This window comes from Oryx dammah, unplaced genomic scaffold, assembly GCF_014754425.2.
Source record: "Oryx dammah isolate SB20612 unplaced genomic scaffold, SCBI_Odam_1.1 HiC_scaffold_11, whole genome shotgun sequence".
Classification (NCBI taxonomy): domain Eukaryota; kingdom Metazoa; phylum Chordata; class Mammalia; order Artiodactyla; family Bovidae; genus Oryx; species Oryx dammah.
This window is the reverse complement of record NW_024070195.1, coordinates 43,085,310-43,103,085: the sequence shown is the minus strand read 5'-3', so window position 1 is coordinate 43,103,085 and position 17,776 is coordinate 43,085,310. Positions and strand designations below refer to the sequence as shown.

At 57.1% G+C, this 17,776-nt stretch overlaps 3 protein-coding genes across 17 annotated transcripts in view; 2 read left to right on the top strand and 1 right to left on the bottom strand.

The window, feature by feature from the left end:
- Positions 1–530: 530 nt before the first annotated feature.
- On the top strand, positions 531–6,390 carry PHF1 (PHD finger protein 1). 6 transcript variants are annotated; one of them, XM_040249106.1, is made up of 15 exons: positions 531–1,156; positions 1,894–2,068; positions 2,152–2,233; positions 2,332–2,427; positions 3,206–3,306; positions 3,401–3,549; positions 3,716–3,811; positions 3,990–4,058; positions 4,215–4,338; positions 4,445–4,512; positions 4,675–4,779; positions 4,888–5,077; positions 5,160–5,254; positions 5,526–5,606; positions 5,755–6,390. In XM_040249106.1, exons 2-15 carry the CDS (start codon positions 1,910–1,912, stop codon positions 6,041–6,043), a joined length of 1,704 nt encoding a protein of 567 aa, XP_040105040.1. In that variant the 5' UTR covers positions 531–1,156; positions 1,894–1,909; the 3' UTR covers positions 6,044–6,390. The 6 variants fall into 6 exon arrangements, 4 of the variants coding, with proteins under 4 accessions (XP_040105040.1, XP_040105041.1, XP_040105039.1 ...); XR_005722641.1 differs by having other exon boundaries at positions 952–1,156; positions 4,899–5,077; XR_005722642.1 differs by having other exon boundaries at positions 953–1,156; positions 4,899–5,077; positions 5,529–5,606.
- Positions 6,391–6,485: 95 nt separating this feature from the next.
- On the bottom strand, positions 6,486–8,202 carry CUTA (cutA divalent cation tolerance homolog). Of its 3 annotated transcripts, none has more exons than XM_040249108.1 (7): positions 7,946–8,051; positions 7,811–7,862; positions 7,363–7,571; positions 7,158–7,217; positions 7,004–7,049; positions 6,829–6,878; positions 6,486–6,712 (listed from the first exon to the last, which is right to left on the bottom strand). In XM_040249108.1, the coding sequence occupies exons 2-7, from the start codon at positions 7,850–7,852 to the stop codon at positions 6,586–6,588; spliced, it is 534 nt and encodes a 177-aa protein (XP_040105042.1). In that variant the 5' UTR covers positions 7,853–7,862; positions 7,946–8,051; the 3' UTR covers positions 6,486–6,585. The 3 variants fall into 3 exon arrangements, with proteins under 3 accessions (XP_040105042.1, XP_040105044.1, XP_040105043.1); XM_040249110.1 differs by having other exon boundaries at positions 7,742–7,862; positions 7,946–7,996; XM_040249109.1 differs by lacking the exon at positions 7,811–7,862 and having other exon boundaries at positions 7,946–8,202.
- Positions 8,203–10,143: 1,941 nt separating this feature from the next.
- The window catches only part of SYNGAP1 (synaptic Ras GTPase activating protein 1), a 30,066-nt gene continuing 22,433 nt past the window's right edge, over positions 10,144–17,776 (top strand). For all 8 annotated transcript variants that reach the window (XR_005722638.1, XM_040249098.1, XM_040249097.1 and 5 more), the window contains exons 1-3: positions 10,144–10,227; positions 13,400–13,521; positions 15,630–15,735. Coding sequence is in view for 7 of the 8 variants with exons in the window: in XM_040249098.1 (XP_040105032.1) it covers positions 10,161–10,227; positions 13,400–13,521; positions 15,630–15,735 (295 nt within the window). In the remaining variant the exon portion in view is untranslated. The remainder of the gene's footprint in view (positions 10,228–13,399; positions 13,522–15,629; positions 15,736–17,776) is intronic.

Below are 17,776 nucleotides of genomic sequence, written 5' to 3'. Positions count from 1 at the left end.
GGACAGGGCTTCGGCTTTTCTAACGGGTCTCTCCAGAGTCAGGGTAGCCCCCCGCCCTGCTCCCGTCCCTATCCACGTCCGGGGGTTGTGCGCACCAGGTGTCCAGTGACTAGTTCCGCTCCCTCCGGCGCAGGCCACCCTCGCCCGGGGCAGAAACTCAGTGCGGAAAGGTGGGAGCTCGAGTCCGGGGCGGGGCCGGCGCGCCCGCCCACAAGCTGCGGGCTCTCTCCTCCCGCTCTTTTCCTTCCCTTTCGAACCGCCGGGGCTAGCTCCGCCCGCCGCCATTGGCTGGCTCTCGGCGGCGTCACTGCCTCGGTCCGAGCTCTCCTAGTCGGTGCACCCGCCGGGGCGCATGGGATAACTCCCTCGCGCCAAGCGCCGAGGGCCGCCGCCCCGTCCGAGGGCTGGGTCTTCCCAGGTGCCGCGCGCGCGGGAGGGGTCGCGCGTGCGCAGAGGCGCGGCGACAGTGGGCGGGGTGGGGGCATCTAGCTCCGGGGGGGGCGGGGCCGGGGCAAAGGCGGGAGGAGGCGGAGCCCGCGGGGCGGGGGCGGGGCGGGGGCCATGGGACGGGTGAATGGAGGGCGGGGTCGTGAACTAGAGCGCGGGGCGGGGCCCGGAGTGACCCTGCGGGGCCGGGGGCAGTTAACGGATGTGGCGCGGGGCGGCGGCCCGGCCGGCGGCCTAGCGGGGGATTCCCTCCTGCCCCGAGGGCAGGCCTCTCTCCGGAGGAAGGGGCTGCGGGGATTCCCTCTCCCGCCGGGTCCGCGAGCCCGTCCGCCCCATCCACGGAGACGTTCCCACTCGTTCCGCGCCCTCCAGGCCCGCTGGCGGTGAGGGAGGTGGGGTGAGGAGGTGCCCGCCCCCCCGGCTCCTCCTTCCCCCCGCTCTCCCCTCCCTCCACCCTCCCCCCGAGCCGGTTTGTCCCTCCCCTCCCCTCCCCTCCTTCCCCCCGCCGCCTCCTCCTGCCGCTGCCGCTGCTTTGGCTGCTGCGTCATACGCCCCAGAGCCGCCGGGACGGAGGGGCTGGGCCTAGGGACCCCCCGGTCTCTGCCTGCACGCCCCCCCGACGCCCAGCCGTGCCCTCCCCGCGCGGGGGTTTCACCTCAGTCTCCCACGTCTGCCTCTGCCCGGCTCCCGGCGGCCCCAGCTGTCACTGGTAAGGAGGCGGCGGGAGGCGCCCGTGGGGGGGGCAGGGAGCCGGGGGTCGGCGCGCAGGGCGCGGGCGGGAGAGCTGCGCCGCCCGGGCGGCGGGTCGGGCTGGGCCGACTCAAGTCCCCTCTCGGACTCGCCGTCCTGGGGAGAAGAGACCCGGACTGGGACACGCCCCCCTCCCGGGGCACTCAGGGAAGTTCTCTAACCCGGGGGCAGGGAGCCCCGAATTTGAGGGTGACCTGACATAACCTAGCACCAAGATGATTGTTCTGAATGAGACACGGGGGCCCAGGAGGCAACCTTTTCCACTCGAAAACATCTCCAGAGAAAGCTCCCAAAACACGTCTCTGGGAAACAGCACCCCAATTGTAATACCTCTATAAACAGCTGTAGAAGGTGACAGTAGAAACTGAGTGGCAACCTTTGCCTCTGCAACCATCCTTTCTGCTAAAATCTCAAGGCCGGGATACAACGTCCCAGGGGAGCTCTGGCAGCTGGGAAACTAGAGAACTAGGTTGGTGGGGTGGGGGGACGGTGGGGAGAAGAGAACCACTGGTGACTGTTGGGAGAGCTGGAGTCAGGAAGGCCGGAAGGGGTGCCCAGGGGTTTCCTGCCCAGGTGTCTCAGGGAAATGGAGGCTGGGCACACCTGCTCAAGTCTTTGACAGAAAAACAGGCAAAGGAAATGGGGGCTAGTTCCTCAATATTGGTAACTTTCTTCTACGGTCTCACTTTTAACTAGGCCCCCCCAGGATGCAATGGCACAGCCCCCCCGGCTGAGCCGCTCTGGTGCCCCCCCACTTTGGGACCCAGCTTCTCCTGCTCCCACCTCAGGCCCCCGGCCTCGACTTTGGGAGGGTCAAGATGTGCTGGCCAGATGGACAGATGGGCTGCTATACTTGGGGACCATCAAAAAGGTATGACCTCTGACCTGTCACCTTTTCTCATTCCCCTTATCTAGTCTGATTCCTGTTCCATCTTCTGTGCTCACCCATTCCAGGTGGACAGTGCTCGGGAGGTGTGTTTGGTTCAGTTTGAGGATGATTCCCAGTTTCTGGTTCTATGGAAAGACATTAGCCCTGGTGAGAAGCCTGAGTATGGATCCAATGGAAAACAAGCCTGGCATGGGGGACAGAAAGGGGCTGGAGGACAGGCCCTCTGACACTCTGTTCTCTCACAGCGGCCCTCCCTGGGGAGGAACTCCTCTGCTGTGTATGTCGCTCTGAGACTGTGGTCCCTGGGAACCGGCTGGTCAGCTGTGAGAAGTGTCGCCATGGTGGGTGAGAGGACAGGACACCTGAATGGTCTCGCTTGCCCTAGGTCTGCCAGGGTGCCTCTGGTCCTTCTCTCCAGCACTGGTCCTTATACTGTCTGTCCTCGTCTGAGTCCCCAAGCCATTGCTCTGGCCAGTCTCCACAAGCCTGTAACTTCACTCCCTGCCAGCACAGGGAGAGGCAGCCTTGGGATGGGATGTATGAGCTCTGCGGGCAGAGGGTGTGAGTGAGCCAAAGTCTCTCAGTTGTGTCTGACTCTTTGCTACCCCCATGAACCGTACAGTCCATGGAATTCTCCAGGCTAGGATACTAGAGTGGGTAGTCTTTCCCTTTTTGAGGGAATCTTCCCCACCCAGGGATCAAACCCAGGTTCCCCACATTGCAGGCGGAATCTTTACTAGCTGAGCCACAAGGGAAGCCCAAGAATACTGGAGTGTGTAGCCTATCCCTTCTCCAGGGGATCTTCCTGACCCAGGAATCGAACCGGGGTCTCCTGCATTGCAGGTGTTTTTTACCAACTGAGCTATCAAGGAAGCCCCAAATGCGGGCAGAGGGTAGTTCCAGTACGGCTTTTTCTAACCATTAGACCTTGGGCAAGTCCCTAAACTTCTAAGAATCACAGCTGCCTCACCTGCTTTTAAAATAAAGGTAATACACCCACCTTAGCAGGACCATGGTCAAGAACAAAATGAGATGGGGTTAAGACTCTTGTCCCAATACCTAGCACACACAGGTACGTAATGCAATAAGTGGTCTACTGTCAATATTCTCATTATTCAGCTTATCACCAGGACTGCCACGTTCCAAGGGCCCCAGCCCCTGGAGAGGGAGAGGGTGCATCCTGGGTCTGCCGCCAGTGTGTCTTTGCCATCGCCACCAAGGTAAGGGCCCCTCCCTGTGGGACCTCCAACCCTCAGCCTCTCCTGAACCCTTCCTTCCTCCACCCCTGAGGCCACCTGTCTGTTCCACCTGCAGAGGGGGGGTGCGCTGAAGAAGGGCCCCTACGCCCGGGCCATGCTGGGCATGAAGCTCTCCCTGCCGTATGGACTGAAGGGGTTGGACTGGGACGCTGGGCATCTGAGCAACCGGCAGCAGAGCTACTGTTACTGTGGTGGCCCTGGGGAGTGAGTAGTGAGGGGCGGGGGGCTAGGGAACAAGTGATGGGGGTGGGAACAAAGGAGAATGGCAGGGTGATGGGAGTGCTGAAGGGGGCGGGAGAGTGGTGAGCAGGGTTTGGGGCAGTTAAGGAGGGTGTGTCTGGGGGGGGTCACTGGTCCCGTTTCACTTCAGGTGGAACCTGAAGATGCTGCAGTGCCGGAGCTGCCTGCAGTGGTTCCACGAGGCCTGCACCCAGTGTCTGAGCAAGCCCCTCCTTTACGGGGACAGGTGAGCCTGGGCAGACCCTCTAGGAGCTCTGCCCCCCCATCCCAGACCAGGTGTCTTCCTGAGCTCTGAAGCCTTGCTTACTGGTTAGCCCCATCCTTGCTCGGCACACCCCCCCTCCCCCGTGGGCAGGTGTAGTTTCCTGTAAAAGGTGTATTCTCTTCCTCTTGCCTACGTCCAGGTTCTATGAGTTTGAGTGCTGTGTGTGTCGGGGGGGCCCTGAGAAGGTCCGGAGGCTACAGCTTCGCTGGTGAGCTGGATATGGGGCACGATCTCAGCATCACTCCTCTCTCCGCACCCTCAGTTTTTCACTTTACAGGCCCCAGCCCCCTACCTAGGGGACACCCCTGCCTGCCCCCCGGCTCTTGTAATGCTTCACCACCTTGACAAGTCAGTGTTTCTCCAGGGTGGATGTGGCGCATCTTGTCCTCTACCACCTCAGTGTTTGCTGTAAGAAAAAATACTTTGATTTTGACCGTGAGATCCTCCCCTTCACTTCTGAGAACTGGGACAGTTTGCTCCTTGGAGAGGTAAGGGGTGCTGAACCTCTAGGGGGTCAGGGTGGCCAGGTAGATGTGGAAAAATGGGGGAGGGAATCACTGCTCTCCTGACCCCATTTCCTATCCTCTCCCCCAGCTCTCAGAAACCCCCAAGGGAGAACGGTCTTCAAAGCTCCTCTCCGCTCTCAACAGCCACAAGGACCGGTGAGTTGGAGGGAGGCTCAGGAGGAGATGGAGACGTGGAGACGCAGCCTGAGAGGGAGGGGCTGCAGCCCACCTGGAAGATGCCCTCTGAGAAGGACTGACAGCATAGGAGGGTCCCTTTTCTCCAGCACTGACCCTGTATCATTTCTCTCCTCATCCCAGTTTCATTTCAGGGAGGGAGATTAAGAAGAGGAAATGCTTGTTTGGTCTCCATGCGCGGATCCCTCCCCCTGTGGAGCCCCCTCCTGGAGACGGAGCCCCCACCAGGTCACTGGTCCAGGGGGGATGGGGAAGTTCTCAGGGTGTATGTATGGAAACAGGGAGGTCTTTGGGGTGTCCGGGAGGGGGCTGGGGGGATAAGGAGGCCTCTTACAGCTTCCCTTCAGGGCAGGGCCCTGGGGGAGGGGTCTCACGTCCCCTGGGGAAGCGCCGGAGGCCGGAGCCAGAGCCCCTGAGGAGGAGGCAGAAGGGGAAAATGGAGGAGCTGGGGCCACCCTCAGCAGTGCGCAACCAGCCCGAGCCCCAGGAGCAGAGGGAGCGGGCTCGTCTGCAAAGGGCACTGCAGGTACAGGGGCAGGGGCACCCGTGGGCACATGGTGGTGTGGGAAGGAATCAAGGATGATCTCTCAGTCCTTTGCTCCTTCTAGGCCTCAGTGTCTCCACCACCCTCCAGCCCTAACCAGAGTTACCAGGGCAGCAGCGGCTACAACTTCCGGCCCACAGATGCCCGCTGCCTGCCCAGGTCAGTGCACCTCCTCTCTCCAACCAGACACACTCCCTTGGAACCTCTCTTCCAGTTGCGTACGATCTTCTGGATTTCCTCACCCAAACTTCTTTTCCCTCTCCCTTTTGGCTGCCCACTTCTTTACCTAGAGACTTCGAGAACCAGTGTCTGCTCCCCAGGATTCTAGGGACAGGTTCCTTGAGGATAGTGTTTGCGCTCTGCCCTTCCCAGGGGGAGAGGGTCCTATTTCCCGGCTTTGGGTCCTGACTTTCTTCCTTCCCAACCCCAGCAGTCCCATCCGGATGTTCGCTTCCTTCCACCCCTCTGCCAGCACCGCAGGGGCCTCTGGGGATGGTGAGCCCCCAGACAGGTGAGATTCTACTCCTTTGCCTGTGATGCCTCTGGCCTCTTCACTTCGTGGTCCCTTAAACATTGTCGTTGTTCCTCTGACCCACACGGCCTCCATTTCTAGTCAGTCTTTATTTCCATCTGGACTGACAGTTGCTTTCTCTACCTAGGTCACCCCTGGAACTTCACATTGGTTTTCCCACAGACCTCCCTAAAAGTGCCCCCCACTCGCTGACTGCCTCATCTTCCTCAGTCCCAGCCCCCTCCCCAGGTGTTCCCAGACGCTCAGCACCCCCTTCTCCCCTGTGCCGTAGTTTGTCTCCTGGGGCTGGGGGTGGAGTCCGAGGTGGGGTCGGCTACCTGTCCCGTGGGGATCCTGTCCGGGTCCTTGCTCGGAGAGTGCGGCCTGATGGCTCTGTGCAGTACCTGGTTGAGTGGGGAGGTGGGGGCATCTTCTGAACAGCCTGCCTCTGCCCAACTGCCCATTGACACACACCGGCACTTTCATACCCTGACCTCTGACCTCACCTACAGCTGGGATGTACCTGGGGCACTAGGGGGGTATGTCCCCCTACTGTCCAGGCTGGAATCCAGGTTGGGGGTTGGGGAAGAGGCTCGCTCTCCTCTACTCCCTTCACGGTTCCTGACCCTTCCCCCCAACCATTCCCTCATTTCCTTTGATGTTATTTTGTTACAGCTTTTTAAATATTTTTAAAAATTATTTAACCCCTGGGGACGGAGACTGAGGAGGGGAGGAGAACAGATCCTGGGCTCTGTATCATTGAAATAAAGATAAATAAACAAACTTAGCAGCCCTGAATCATTCCAAAAAACGAGAAGGGACTAGAAGCACTTCTGATCTTCCCAACCAAATTCACTTTTTGACAAGGAAAAAGTAAAATGGAAGAGAGAACTAAAAATGGGATTTATTAAGAGTCCAGTCATCACAAGGTAGGAGTGTTGAAATTTATGAGGAAAACCATGGCAAGAACAAAGGTTCATCACAGCGGGGCTGTGCTGGAGTCAGGAACCGACTCTGTAACCTGGCGCACCCACTGCAGGTACGGGGAGTTCCCCTGCTCCACAGGCAATGCAATCACCTCAGCCACTTCATAAGGGTGCACAGACCTGTGGAAACGATAGGGGATCAAAGACTTACCCAAAGGAGTCCATCCCCTCAGACTGCCCAGGAAGGCTCACCCCACAGTTTACACCCTCACCTCTACCCACATCAAAGTTCTCACCGAACAAAATCCGTCAGAGCTGGAACCAAGGAACTTTGGGTTTTGATCATCTGAGGGGTGAAGACAAACATGGCTGAATCGGGGTGAACTTGATTCCAGGATCTGGGATTGAGGGATGGGGTCAAAGTCAATAGCCAGGGAGTTAAGGTTTTGTCGGGTAGGAAACATTCCTCACCATCAGCACTTCACTGTCCTCTTCAATCTCTCCTTTCCACTCATAGCTGAAAAGGTAAGAAAGAGAGTGTTGCGGGAGCAAAGATTTCTCTCAAGGTAAAACTGCCAGTCAGCCCTTTGAGTTAGGTTAACCCTCCAACCCCTAACTGACTCACATGGATGTAATCTGAGGGACAAGGTTGACGCAGGCTGCGAGGCGCTTCTCCACCATAGCCCTGAAGGTGAAGAGAGCACCTTGTAAAGGCCCCATGACGCGGATTTTTGCACTGGCAGCCCAGAGACAGGCAGGAAGCAGCGGGAGGCGCTCCCCCATCTCTCCCTTCAGAAGCACCTTTCCTCGCTTCACAGTGAAGTCCCCACCTGGCCATCTCCTTGGCGACCTTCTCGTTGGGGCAGGTGACAAAGGCCGCAGAGACCGAGCCGGGGACATAGGCGGAGCCCGAGGCCGACGAGGGCTGGGCCGGGGGACTTCTTGAAGCCATGGACATCAGGGCTCGGGGTAGCAACAGAAGGCGAGAGGCTGCAGGCAGCAGTGTCGGCATCCAAAACAGCGACAGGAGCAGAGCGGCCTAAGAGCAGGGGGTGGATTCGGCGTCTCATAAATACCCCAGCAAACTGCACCCCGGGAACACTTCGATTGCATAAACACTCAGGCCCGCCCTCTTCTGCATCCCGAAGAAAAACATTCCTGAAACCAAGAGAAGCTTGGAAAATTTAAGGCAAAGACTCGGAGGCCAACCTCTGGGTTTTGGGGTACGGGTCATGGGCGAAGCTTCGAGGACCGGAAGGGGCGGGGCCGATCACTCACCCCTCCGCCGAGCAGGAATGCGGGAGCCCGCCCCCGCCTCATGCAGCCTATGCTGGCAGAGGAGGGTTGAATATCAGAGACCACACGTTACGCGGAGAAAGAACCCCAAAGCCAAGAAGAGCGGCCTCTTCTTACCTGGGCAGCAGCCACGTGATAAGAAAACAGCGCAAACCACGTGACAGTAGAAGCTGGACTACCCTAACCTCCAAAGCCAGCCAATCCTCGCTCCCACGTGGCCCGGTTTGTCCCGCCTCCGGGGGCGGGAGGGGCGAAGAAGGATCCAACCAATCAACACCCGGATCTGCAGACGTGCACGGAAATGGAGCGCCCGTTTCCGTGTAAACCGGAAACTGCCAATTGCAGGCTGAGGAGAGCCGCAGCGGCGTTCCACTGTCACGTGAGGGGGCGGGTCGCCTCAGGCAGCAGCGGTACCTCAATGAACTACGCGAAGAGACCAATCGCGGGGCCGCCCCGCAGGCCACATGATGAGAGCCCTGGGGCTGGGAAAGCGGGGGCTGGAGACCCCGCGGAGTCGATGCGTCAGGTTGTGGAGTTGGGGGCTCATCCTGAAACCCCGGAATGTGCCTAGTAACAGCCCTGTTCCTGAGGCCTTCAGGAATGACAGGGTCTTAGGAGATTGAACCTCAGGGCCGGAGGGTGAAGAGAGCGCCCCCTGCCATTTTGGTTAGGACTGACAGATTCTTGAGTTGGGGAATGCACAAGTATAATCTGAGAAACCAACTGTCTCTGGTTATAGGGGGAAGTGATTAGGCAGGCAGGGCATGGCAAGACCACGGCTAGGTGGAAAGATGCATTTTAAAAGAATGGAGTAAGACCCTGTAAGTGGGATACACAATGATTAAAATGGAGCGCCTCAGCCTTAACTGAAGCCCCAAAACTGCAGACAGACTTGTGAATCAATAGAGAGGGTGGGGGAGAGGAGGGTTGCAGGTTGGGGGTATGAAGAGGACATCAGGAAGTAGTGATGGTCCTTTTATCCCTTACCCCCTTCCTATTTCACTCTCTGGGTCTGGTCTACGTCTCAGCCTTGGGTCTCCTTCCCTTAACCCATCCCCCTAGGAGCCAGGACCTGCCCTACATAACCTCCCTGGGGCCCAAGCACATCCTGTGACCCAAAAATGGAGGGGCCAATGAGAGGAGAAATAGGTGGGAGGAGGCAGGGAGAAGAAGTCTCCGCCACTTTCCCTACCTAGTATTCCCCCTCCTTCCTGGGTCTGGGGTCTCTGGTCTGCTGGGTGGGTATAACTGGGCATTTCCCAGGCTGAGTTCTCTCATACCTACCACTCTGGGGTTGGAGGTCTCCCTGAGATCTCTGTCTCTGGAGTTTGTCTCTGAGGGATCTCTATGGGGTCTTTTGGCATTTGTATCTTTTTTAGGACTGAGTGTCCTTGTTTTTTGTTTGCAGGGGGAGGTTTCTGGGTCTGCAATCACCCTCTCTCTGAGGTATTAAAAATTCTTTTTTATGTGTTTGGGGTCTCTGAGTTCATCTCTGGGCTAGCAGAGTGTCTCTTTTGCCCACCCCCTCCAACCAAGGTCTGGAGTTTCTGTGTCTGAGTTATCAGCCTCTGAGTCTGCAGTTTCTTTTCTCTGAGATCTTGGTTTGGGGTCTCTGATATCTCTCAGTGGGTCTGAGTTCTCAAAGACCTAATTTCATGTCTGGATTCTTTCTGAATCTGGTCTCATCTTTTCCTTTGAGTCTAGGTCTTAGATCTCAGTCCCTGAAATCACTGTTTAAGTCTGGTGTCTTTAAGATTTCTGTAGCTATGAAGAACCTTTTTGAGAATGAATGCTCAGATTTTGACCTTTGACCCATCTTGGGGTGGGGGTGGTCTGGGATCTGTTTTCTGAGATTGGGGCCTCTTTTCCTCTAGACTTAGGGTTTGTGCCTCAGATTATCGCCTGCACCACCCCCCCAACCCCGGGTGGCAAGGTATCTTTATGTGTCTGGAGCCTCCCCATATCAGGGTCTGGGGTCTGCATCCTTAGAACCGCTCTTTTTCTGTAGGGAGAGTTTGAGTCAGGGTCTCTCCCTCCCTGGCTCTCACTGAGTAGGGGTGGGGGCTGCAGGGACTCTCTCTCCTCCTCCTCCTGCTCTCCTCTCGCTCGCTCCCCCGCCCCCCTCTCTCTCTCTCTCTCCCGGCTGCCGCTGCTGCCGTTGGCTCCTCTTCTCCTCCTCCTCCTCTCTCTCCTCCTCTCTGCCTCTCTCTGCTCCTCTCTCCTCCTCTCTCCTCCTCCTCCTCCACCTCCTCCTCCTTCTCCCCCTCTCTCTCCCCCTCTTTCTCTCTTCTGTTTCTCCCCTGGCCCCCCCGCCCCCTCCCCCCCAGGCCTGATGAGCAGGTCTCGCGCCTCCATCCATCGGGGGAGCATCCCCGCGATGTCCTATGCCCCCTTCAGAGGTACGGTGGTGAGGGGAGGGGGAGGACCAGTTGGGGGAGAGAAGGGGGGAGGGGCGGGGTGGGGGTGGGGTTGGGCAGAGCTGGGGCCAGGGAGGGGAGCAGCTGAAATGGAAGGAGAGAGGAGGACTCGGAAGGCAGGGATGGGAGCAATGGGGAAGGAGGGATTGGAGGATAGGGGTAAATAGGGACCGGAGGGGCCAAGAAACAGGCCTTGAAGGGGGCTGAGGGGGAAACGATGAAGGGAAAAGAAATCGCCAGAGAAGGTGGGAAGATAGAAGGGTAGGGTTGGGGGACGAGCTGCAGAAATAATTTGGAGGTGGGAGCTGAGAGATGAGGAAAATATCAAGGAAACAGAAGGACAGAGTCTTAGGAGAGGGGCTAGGAGGGGAAAATGAAGAAAATTAAAACAGGGGTGAAAAAAGCAGCCAGGAAGATGGGGTTAGGATCTGGTGGGGTCTCAGAGTATGGTAGGGGGTAAAAAAAAGACAGGAGATGGAGGGAGAGGAGAGGGGGCCAGATGGAGAGAGAGGGAGGCAGTGGGGGGGGGCGGGGAATGGAGGGTCCAGATGGAGGGAAGAGAGGAGAGAGAATGGGGAATGGGTTTTCGGGAGGAGAGACCAGGGCAGGGGGAGGGCCAAATTAGGTATGTGTTTATTGAGGGGGAGGGGGGGCAATACAAGTAAAACTGAGTGCTGGGAGTAGGGGCCAGATTAAGACCCTGCCCCAGACTCAGGCCCTCATTAAGGCCCTTGAGCATTGAAACCTAATCCCTGGGGGTTTATCCACTTCCTTCACTTCACCACTTTCACCCCTCCCCCACCTCCAGTCCTTATTTCCATTCCCCCTCCCTCTGGTGTCCACCACCTATATCTTTCCCCACATACGGTGTCCGTTCCTTATATGAGTCCCCCTTGTGTCCTTCCCCTGTATCAGTGCCTGCTCTGGTGTCCCTTCTCTCTCTCCCTCTCTTCCACCTGGTAGTCCTTTATATCTCTACCACCTCTTCACCCTCTCCTCCTTGGCCCCCTCGTCTTAGTCTCCCTGTTATGTCCTCCTCACTTCCTTTGGGCCCTTCTGGTGTGTTCCCTTGTCCCTAAAGATTTACCATCATCTCTGACTTTTCCTCTCTTAGATCCATTCCTGTTATTTCTTCTCCACCCCATCGCTTCTTCCCCACCTCATTCCCTATCTTATCCCCACAGGTCTGTGCCTCCTTACTTTCCCCTAAGACTCCATCTCTTATCACCCATTCTTCTTGTCTCCTCTCCTTCATGGGCTGTTGGAGATTTGGGGAGCAAAGACACCAGTTTTGACAGTTGGAACAGGACCTACAAGAGATTCCCATCTGAGCCCCATGGAATTGTTCATCCTAGTAAATCTTTCCTCTTTCTTAACTGTGTCTGTTTGTCTCTTGCATCTGCCTCCCAGAATCATCCTACGTCCAGGCAATGTTTGTGTATGTGTGCATTTCCAGAGTTGCTCCTAAGTGAGGTTCCCTGTGTCCTTCCCCCGTCCCAGGAGGAGGGTGTCCCCTGAAGTCTTAACTGTCCTCCCTGTGGCTGCTGTCTGACCCAGTCCCTCCTATAATGATGATGTGACTCAACAGATGTCCCCTCTGGGAGTCCTCAGGGTCGGACTGCAGTGGGCATGTTTCCTGCAGTATCTGCAGTCTCAGAGCCTAGGTTTTGGTGATCTCTTTATCTAAAGGGTATGTCTGAGGTGGCACTGACACAGAGTTTGAAGAGTATTGGGGCTTTTGCATACCTGTGTTCAGGGAGTTCACCTCTTGTCTCTGACCTGCAGATTGGGTAAATTTGAACCATGTTTATAGACAGAAAGGGGCTAGATTTTTTAACACTCTGCTACTCATAGCTTTTAGTTGGAATGAAGTTCACTGGCCAGTTCTTTTCCTGCAATATTCCCATGATTAATTATCCTGAAAAGGTAAGGGGATTTGATCTTTTTTCCTCTAAACTCTCTGTCACCCTCATTCCTTAAGCTTATTTTCTATCACGCTGATGTCATCAATTTGATTTCTCTCTGACTTCTATAGGGCCTGCCCACATGTCCCCGTGATGGTGTGCAGCACTGGGGTTTAAAGGAGAGGCACTTTGCATGCACAGGGGTGTGGAAGAACAGCAGAATCGGGAGGGGCGACCCTTAGTCTACTGTAGTAGATCCTTAGTCTACTACTTTTGGAAGTTTTGTCCCCATCCCCAGCCTCTATGTCACAGGCTTGGATCTTTCATTCTGCCCTCCCCTCTTCCTTCCTCAGGCTTCTCACGGTGACTTGGGGAGGTTTCTACTTGAGGAGCTGGCTTCTATCCTGTCCATGGAGACTGGGGAGGTGGGATAGTGGGCGAGTTTTGAATCTTTGGCCTCTGGCATGGAGTAGGGGAAGAGACCAACTCAGTATACATGCAAACAAGGGCGCATTTCCTGCCTCCTCAGTCCCCAACCCCTCCGCAGCCAGATACCAACAAGACCCATCCTTCCTCTCCCACCAGCAGAAGCAGCTCTTTCCCTGAAGGATAAGCAGGGCTGGGCTGGGGAGGAGGGAGTGAAGGAAAGCAGAGGCTGGAGAGGAGACCCTCTCAGGATTCTGACCCTGGGAACAAGTCAGCTCCTCGCTCCCTATCTTTTCTAGACATTTAGCTTTTAGTCTCATGACCCAAATGTTCCTACATCCTCATCCTTCTTCCCACACCTCTGTAGGCTTCCTTACTCTTTCGCAGATGGGTGGGGCCACCTTCCAAATCCTTGTCTTCTGCAGCTATCTGGTTGCCCTCCCTCTTCCCAGACACTTGCCACCAACCTCCCTGTATTTTTCTTCTGCCAGTTTTGATGGACCCTCAGCCTTTTGATTTTTCAGAAGTGGATGGAGAGCTCCTTCCCCTTTCTCTGCCTCCAAACTCATACTCTCTCTGTCAGGATATCATTCCCCTCTGAACCACTCCTCTGTATTTCTTCTGCCAAGTCTACTGAGCCCCTCAGCTCCCACCACCCCAGCCAGAGAAGCTTATCTTCTGTTCCTCTATAGTTTCCAGGGGCCTCACCCCCTTCTATGATCTCCTCAAGGTGGGTGGGGGCCCCTTGTTCCCCTTTATGGACTCTTCTGTCCCCTGAGTGCATAGAGCTTCCCTTACGGTTTCTGTGTATCTCTGCCCCCTAGATGTACGGGGACCCCCTATGCACCGAACCCAATACGTTCACTCCCCGTATGATCGTCCTGGTTGGAACCCTCGGTTCTGCATCATCTCGGGGAACCAGCTTCTCATGCTGGATGAGGACGAGGTGAGCAGGGTGGGAAGGCTGGGAAGAGACCTCTGGGTAGCATGGGAAAATGTGAGAGAAGGATGGGAGAATCTTCATTTGCAAAGGGACGTGAGACACAGAGATGGCAAAGGGGAAGATACTGGCAAGTGGTGGGAGGAGGGTGGCCTTGAGACTTGGGTTGAGATGTCAGAAGGGCCAGGGGTTCTTTCCCCTTGGCCAGGGGGTCTTTGAGGGCCATGTGCAGTGATGGGGAGGAGCTGTGGTTCTGAAGATTTGGGGGTGCCTTCTGTTTTCACCCTGCTCCTATTGTGGGATAGGTTAGGCTAGGAAAGGGAAACAAAAGGGCTTGGAGGAGGGTGAGGACACGGGGATCACTTTGGAGGGAACAGCTCCCTCTCCTCTCTCCATACTGAGCAAGCCTAATCACTGACCACTCCCCATCCTTTCCTTGGCATGGGGCAGAGTGCCTGGACTCAGAGTGGGGTCTCTGAGGGAACTGGGAAGGGGCTGCAGGGTACGAGGAGAGATGATAGCAATAGGTCTGGGCCTGGATGGTGGTGAAGACAGGGAAGCCTGAGATCAGGGTTTAGAGAGATGCTGAGAGGGCTTTTGCCAGGGACACAGCGAAAGAATATGAGGGAAGAGACGCCTGGGGGGTGAGGGGAACTGGGAAGATGGGAAGTTGTCTAAAGGAGTCAGAGTGGGATAGAGGCAAGGACCAGCCAAAGTGGAAGATGTGAAATGAACAGGGCCTCCTTGTGGGAGGTGGCAGCCATGCAGCATGATCAGAGACCCGGGGGGGGCGCGGGCTCTGATTTTGGAGTCAGGTCAGCAGTAGAGCATCCATCGGAGGGAACAGAAGATGCGCCTCTGAAGAATGGGTCCCCAGAGGTGTGACTCAGGCGGCGGGGGTGACTTAGGTAAGCTTCAGACAGTGGTAGGGTGACCTGCAAGACCAGAGAGGTGGCGAGAGACACGGCCCAAAAGCTGTCGGGAAGGGTGCAGTGAGGCAGGGTTAGAACTGGAGTTGAGGTTAACCAGAGTTCCGAGGAATCTGGGGGGCAGGTGAGTGTGGAGAGAGGCCTGGATAGAGAGCTTCCCAGGCACAGAGTCAAGTTGAAGCTTCGTCCAGGGAGGACATGGTGACTCAAGGGAAAGGTGCTTTGGAGAGTCCAAGTGTTAGGCACTGGGGGCCGATTTGAATGGTCACTAGTCGTGGCCAAGCGTTTGGGGTCTGTAGGATGAATGGGGGAAACTGGAGACTGTGTGAGAATGAAGAGGTTGGACAGTGGGTGGGAGAATGAAGGAATGAAAGAGATGGGGACAGACAGGTCCAGAGGACTGGTGGCTAGAAACTGAGGTAGGAAGCGTGTGGAGGGGGTCCTGGAATGGCAGTGTGCAGGGCCACAGGGAACTGGAATTGACTGGGTTGTGGAGCCCAGGCTGGGACTAGTGGGGTGGGTGGTTCTTGAAGGGTTGGAGATTGGCGGGGTGGAGAGGGCAAGGTTAGGAAGGAGGTGGCCAGGGAGAATTGGGGATGAGGCTTAGGGAGAGGTAATGGCTAAAGGGAGGTGAGCTAGGCTGAAGGGGTGGCCATGGAAGGCGATGAAAGGTTGGGGGGAGGTGACCAGGCCCTCTAGGGGGTGGGGAGATTGGGTCCCATTCTGGCCGCAAGCCTGGCCGTGGGAGGGAGACAAGCTGTGGATCCTGATTATAAATGCAGCTTCTGCTACCCCCGTGACAGCCACGGAGGGAGGGAAGGGGGTGAGGGCGGTGGGAGGTTGGGAGGAAAACAGGGAGAATAGAGGAACTGAAGGTCAAGGGGAAAGTGGATTTGGGGAACAGCAAAGACCAGTGTGGTTGCGGGGATTCCCTGGAGGGTGTTTCAAAAGACATGGTGGAAGAAAAGAGGAGGGTGGGACGGGAGGGGATGAGGGAGCAGACTTGGAGAGAGAAGGCAATGAGAAATCTACTCACCCTGAGACACTTAAAAAGAGTACGGTGGGGCGGGGCAGGTGGTCAGACTGGTGGGAAGGGAGGCTCGTCCTACTCTGGTGGGGAAGAGAAAGAAGAGGGACGGCCTGGGCCCGCGAGGTCTGACGTTCCCCCTCCACCGCATCCCCTAGATACACCCCCTTCTGATCCGGGACCGGAGGAGCGAGTCCAGTCGCAACAAACTGCTGAGACGCACGGTCTCCGTGCCGGTGGAGGGGCGGCCCCACGGCGAGCATGGTACGGTGGCCGAGCAGGCTCTCGTGCCCCGGACGGGCGCGGGGAGGGGGCTGCGGGGCCTGGGTGCAGGGGAGGGGGCGTCCGGGGCCGGGAGGGGGCGGAGACGAAGTCTCGCACCGAGTGGGAGCCTGGGCGCAGCCGGCGCCCTCGTCTGGGGTCTGAGCGGGACGCAGGCTGTGGGTGCGAGGCCTCAGCGGTCCTCGCTGTTTCGCTCTCTTTTTCCTCTCCAGCAGCGAAGTTTGACTGTTTCCCCGGTGCTTGTAAAAATAGTCTGCTTAGATCTTTCGCTTCCTGTCCGACTGTGGCTGCCCCTGCCCACCCCCGGCCTGGGTCTGGGATCTTGGAGAGAATGACCTAGTTCCCGCCCTGCCCCCAGACCTCTGCCCCACCCCCCACGCTCCTGATTCTTCTCCCAGACCTTCTGGCCTGTGGACCCTCCCTCTTGCCCCCTTTTCTTTTTGTCATCAGCTGTTTTTATTTTTCTGCAATTCTGTCACTCTCTTGCGCTTTCCTCCCTGATTTCTCTTATTTTCTCTGTCGCTCTTGGGTCGTCTGCCTCTCCCCTGTATTCTCGGTGGAACTCCGTCAGACCCCCATCTCATCTCCTTTCTGTCTGTCTGTGGAGCTATGTGCTCAGTCTGTCTCTCCAACTCTCCCTCTCTCCATCTGTCTCTTCCCCTCCCTCCCTCTTTCTGCCCCCCCTCCACCCCCCTCTTTAGTCATTTAAAAAAAGATTTTTGTCTTCCTGAGAAGTTCGCTTAAAAGGTTTCCATGGGAACAGTGAGGGGAGATGAAGGCAGAGAACAGAGATCTGCAGCCAAGGTGCAGAGAGACGCCCTCAGCCCCCAGAAAGCCCCCATTGTCACTGCCCCCTACCACTGTGTCCCCCTTCCAGGACCAAGGGTCCAGGTCCTTCATCCCCTCAACCCCTGGTGACCCCTTTATTCTACCAACAGCCCCCTCCCCTCAGGGATCCAGGCTTCCAGTTTCTCTTCCGTAGAGCCAGGGGCCTGTCTCTATCCCTTGGCTCCCCTCAGCCCTCTCTGATAGGCTCAGGCCTTACTGCTCTTGGGGGCCAATTCTGGGACCCTGGGTGGATCGCTGGCCAGGGCTGTGTGTCATTGTCATGGAAACTTCTGACCATGGGGGCGTGTGGGTAGCACATTTCTGTGAGGCAAAGCCAGGTGGTGCTGCTGGTGGTGGTGGAATGTGTATAGAAAATGTGTGTGATGTCTGTCACATCTGTGTGTGTGTGTGTGTGTGTGTGACAGAGAGAGAGAGTCAGTCGTGTCCATGCCTGAGAGAGGCTTCTGTCCATGCGTGCAAAGCTGTGTGTCCAGGCCAGAATGGTCACACACTCATGGGGCATGTTTATTAGATATCTGCTGGTGGGCGTCCCTGCCCATATATTCCCCTTCTATCTTCTTACTGTCACTCCTCAGGGTCTGGGGTCTCTAGTGTGGGTCTCTTGTGTGTTAGGGAGGAGAGCACTCATGTATGTTTGGAACTGGGGATGGTGTGTGGAGGTGTTTGTGTTGGAAGTTCAGTAGGGGCTGGGAGGGGGTCCAGGAGTATATATATTTGGGGGGAGTGTTTAGTGAAAGAGTTGATGGCTGGTGAACGTTTGGGGTTCTCAAGGGGACGTGGAATGTGTAAAGGGAGTGGAGAATGTGCAAGGGACCTAGAAGTTTTGGGATCCTGGGGGCCTGGGTCCGAGAAGGTCTGTGTAGAGGCTGTGGACTCTTGAGCCCAGGAGAGGTCGCCGGACCTTCAAGGGGCATCGGCATTCAGGGCTCCTCCTCTCCTGGGTGGAGCCGCCGCCCCTCATTCCCTCCGTGGTTTGGATGGGGGGTCCAGCTCAGGAAGGGATGGTGGGAAGCCCGGTTGGTTTTGGGGGTCCCTTCGCCCCCCTCCCGCATCTCTCTTGCGCTGTCTCCGGGCGACGGGGCTCGTGACAGAGGCGGCCACGGCAGCAGCGGTCGCCTAGCAACGGCGGCGGGGCCCGGGCAACGGCGGCAGCGGCGGGAGCGGCGGCGGAGGG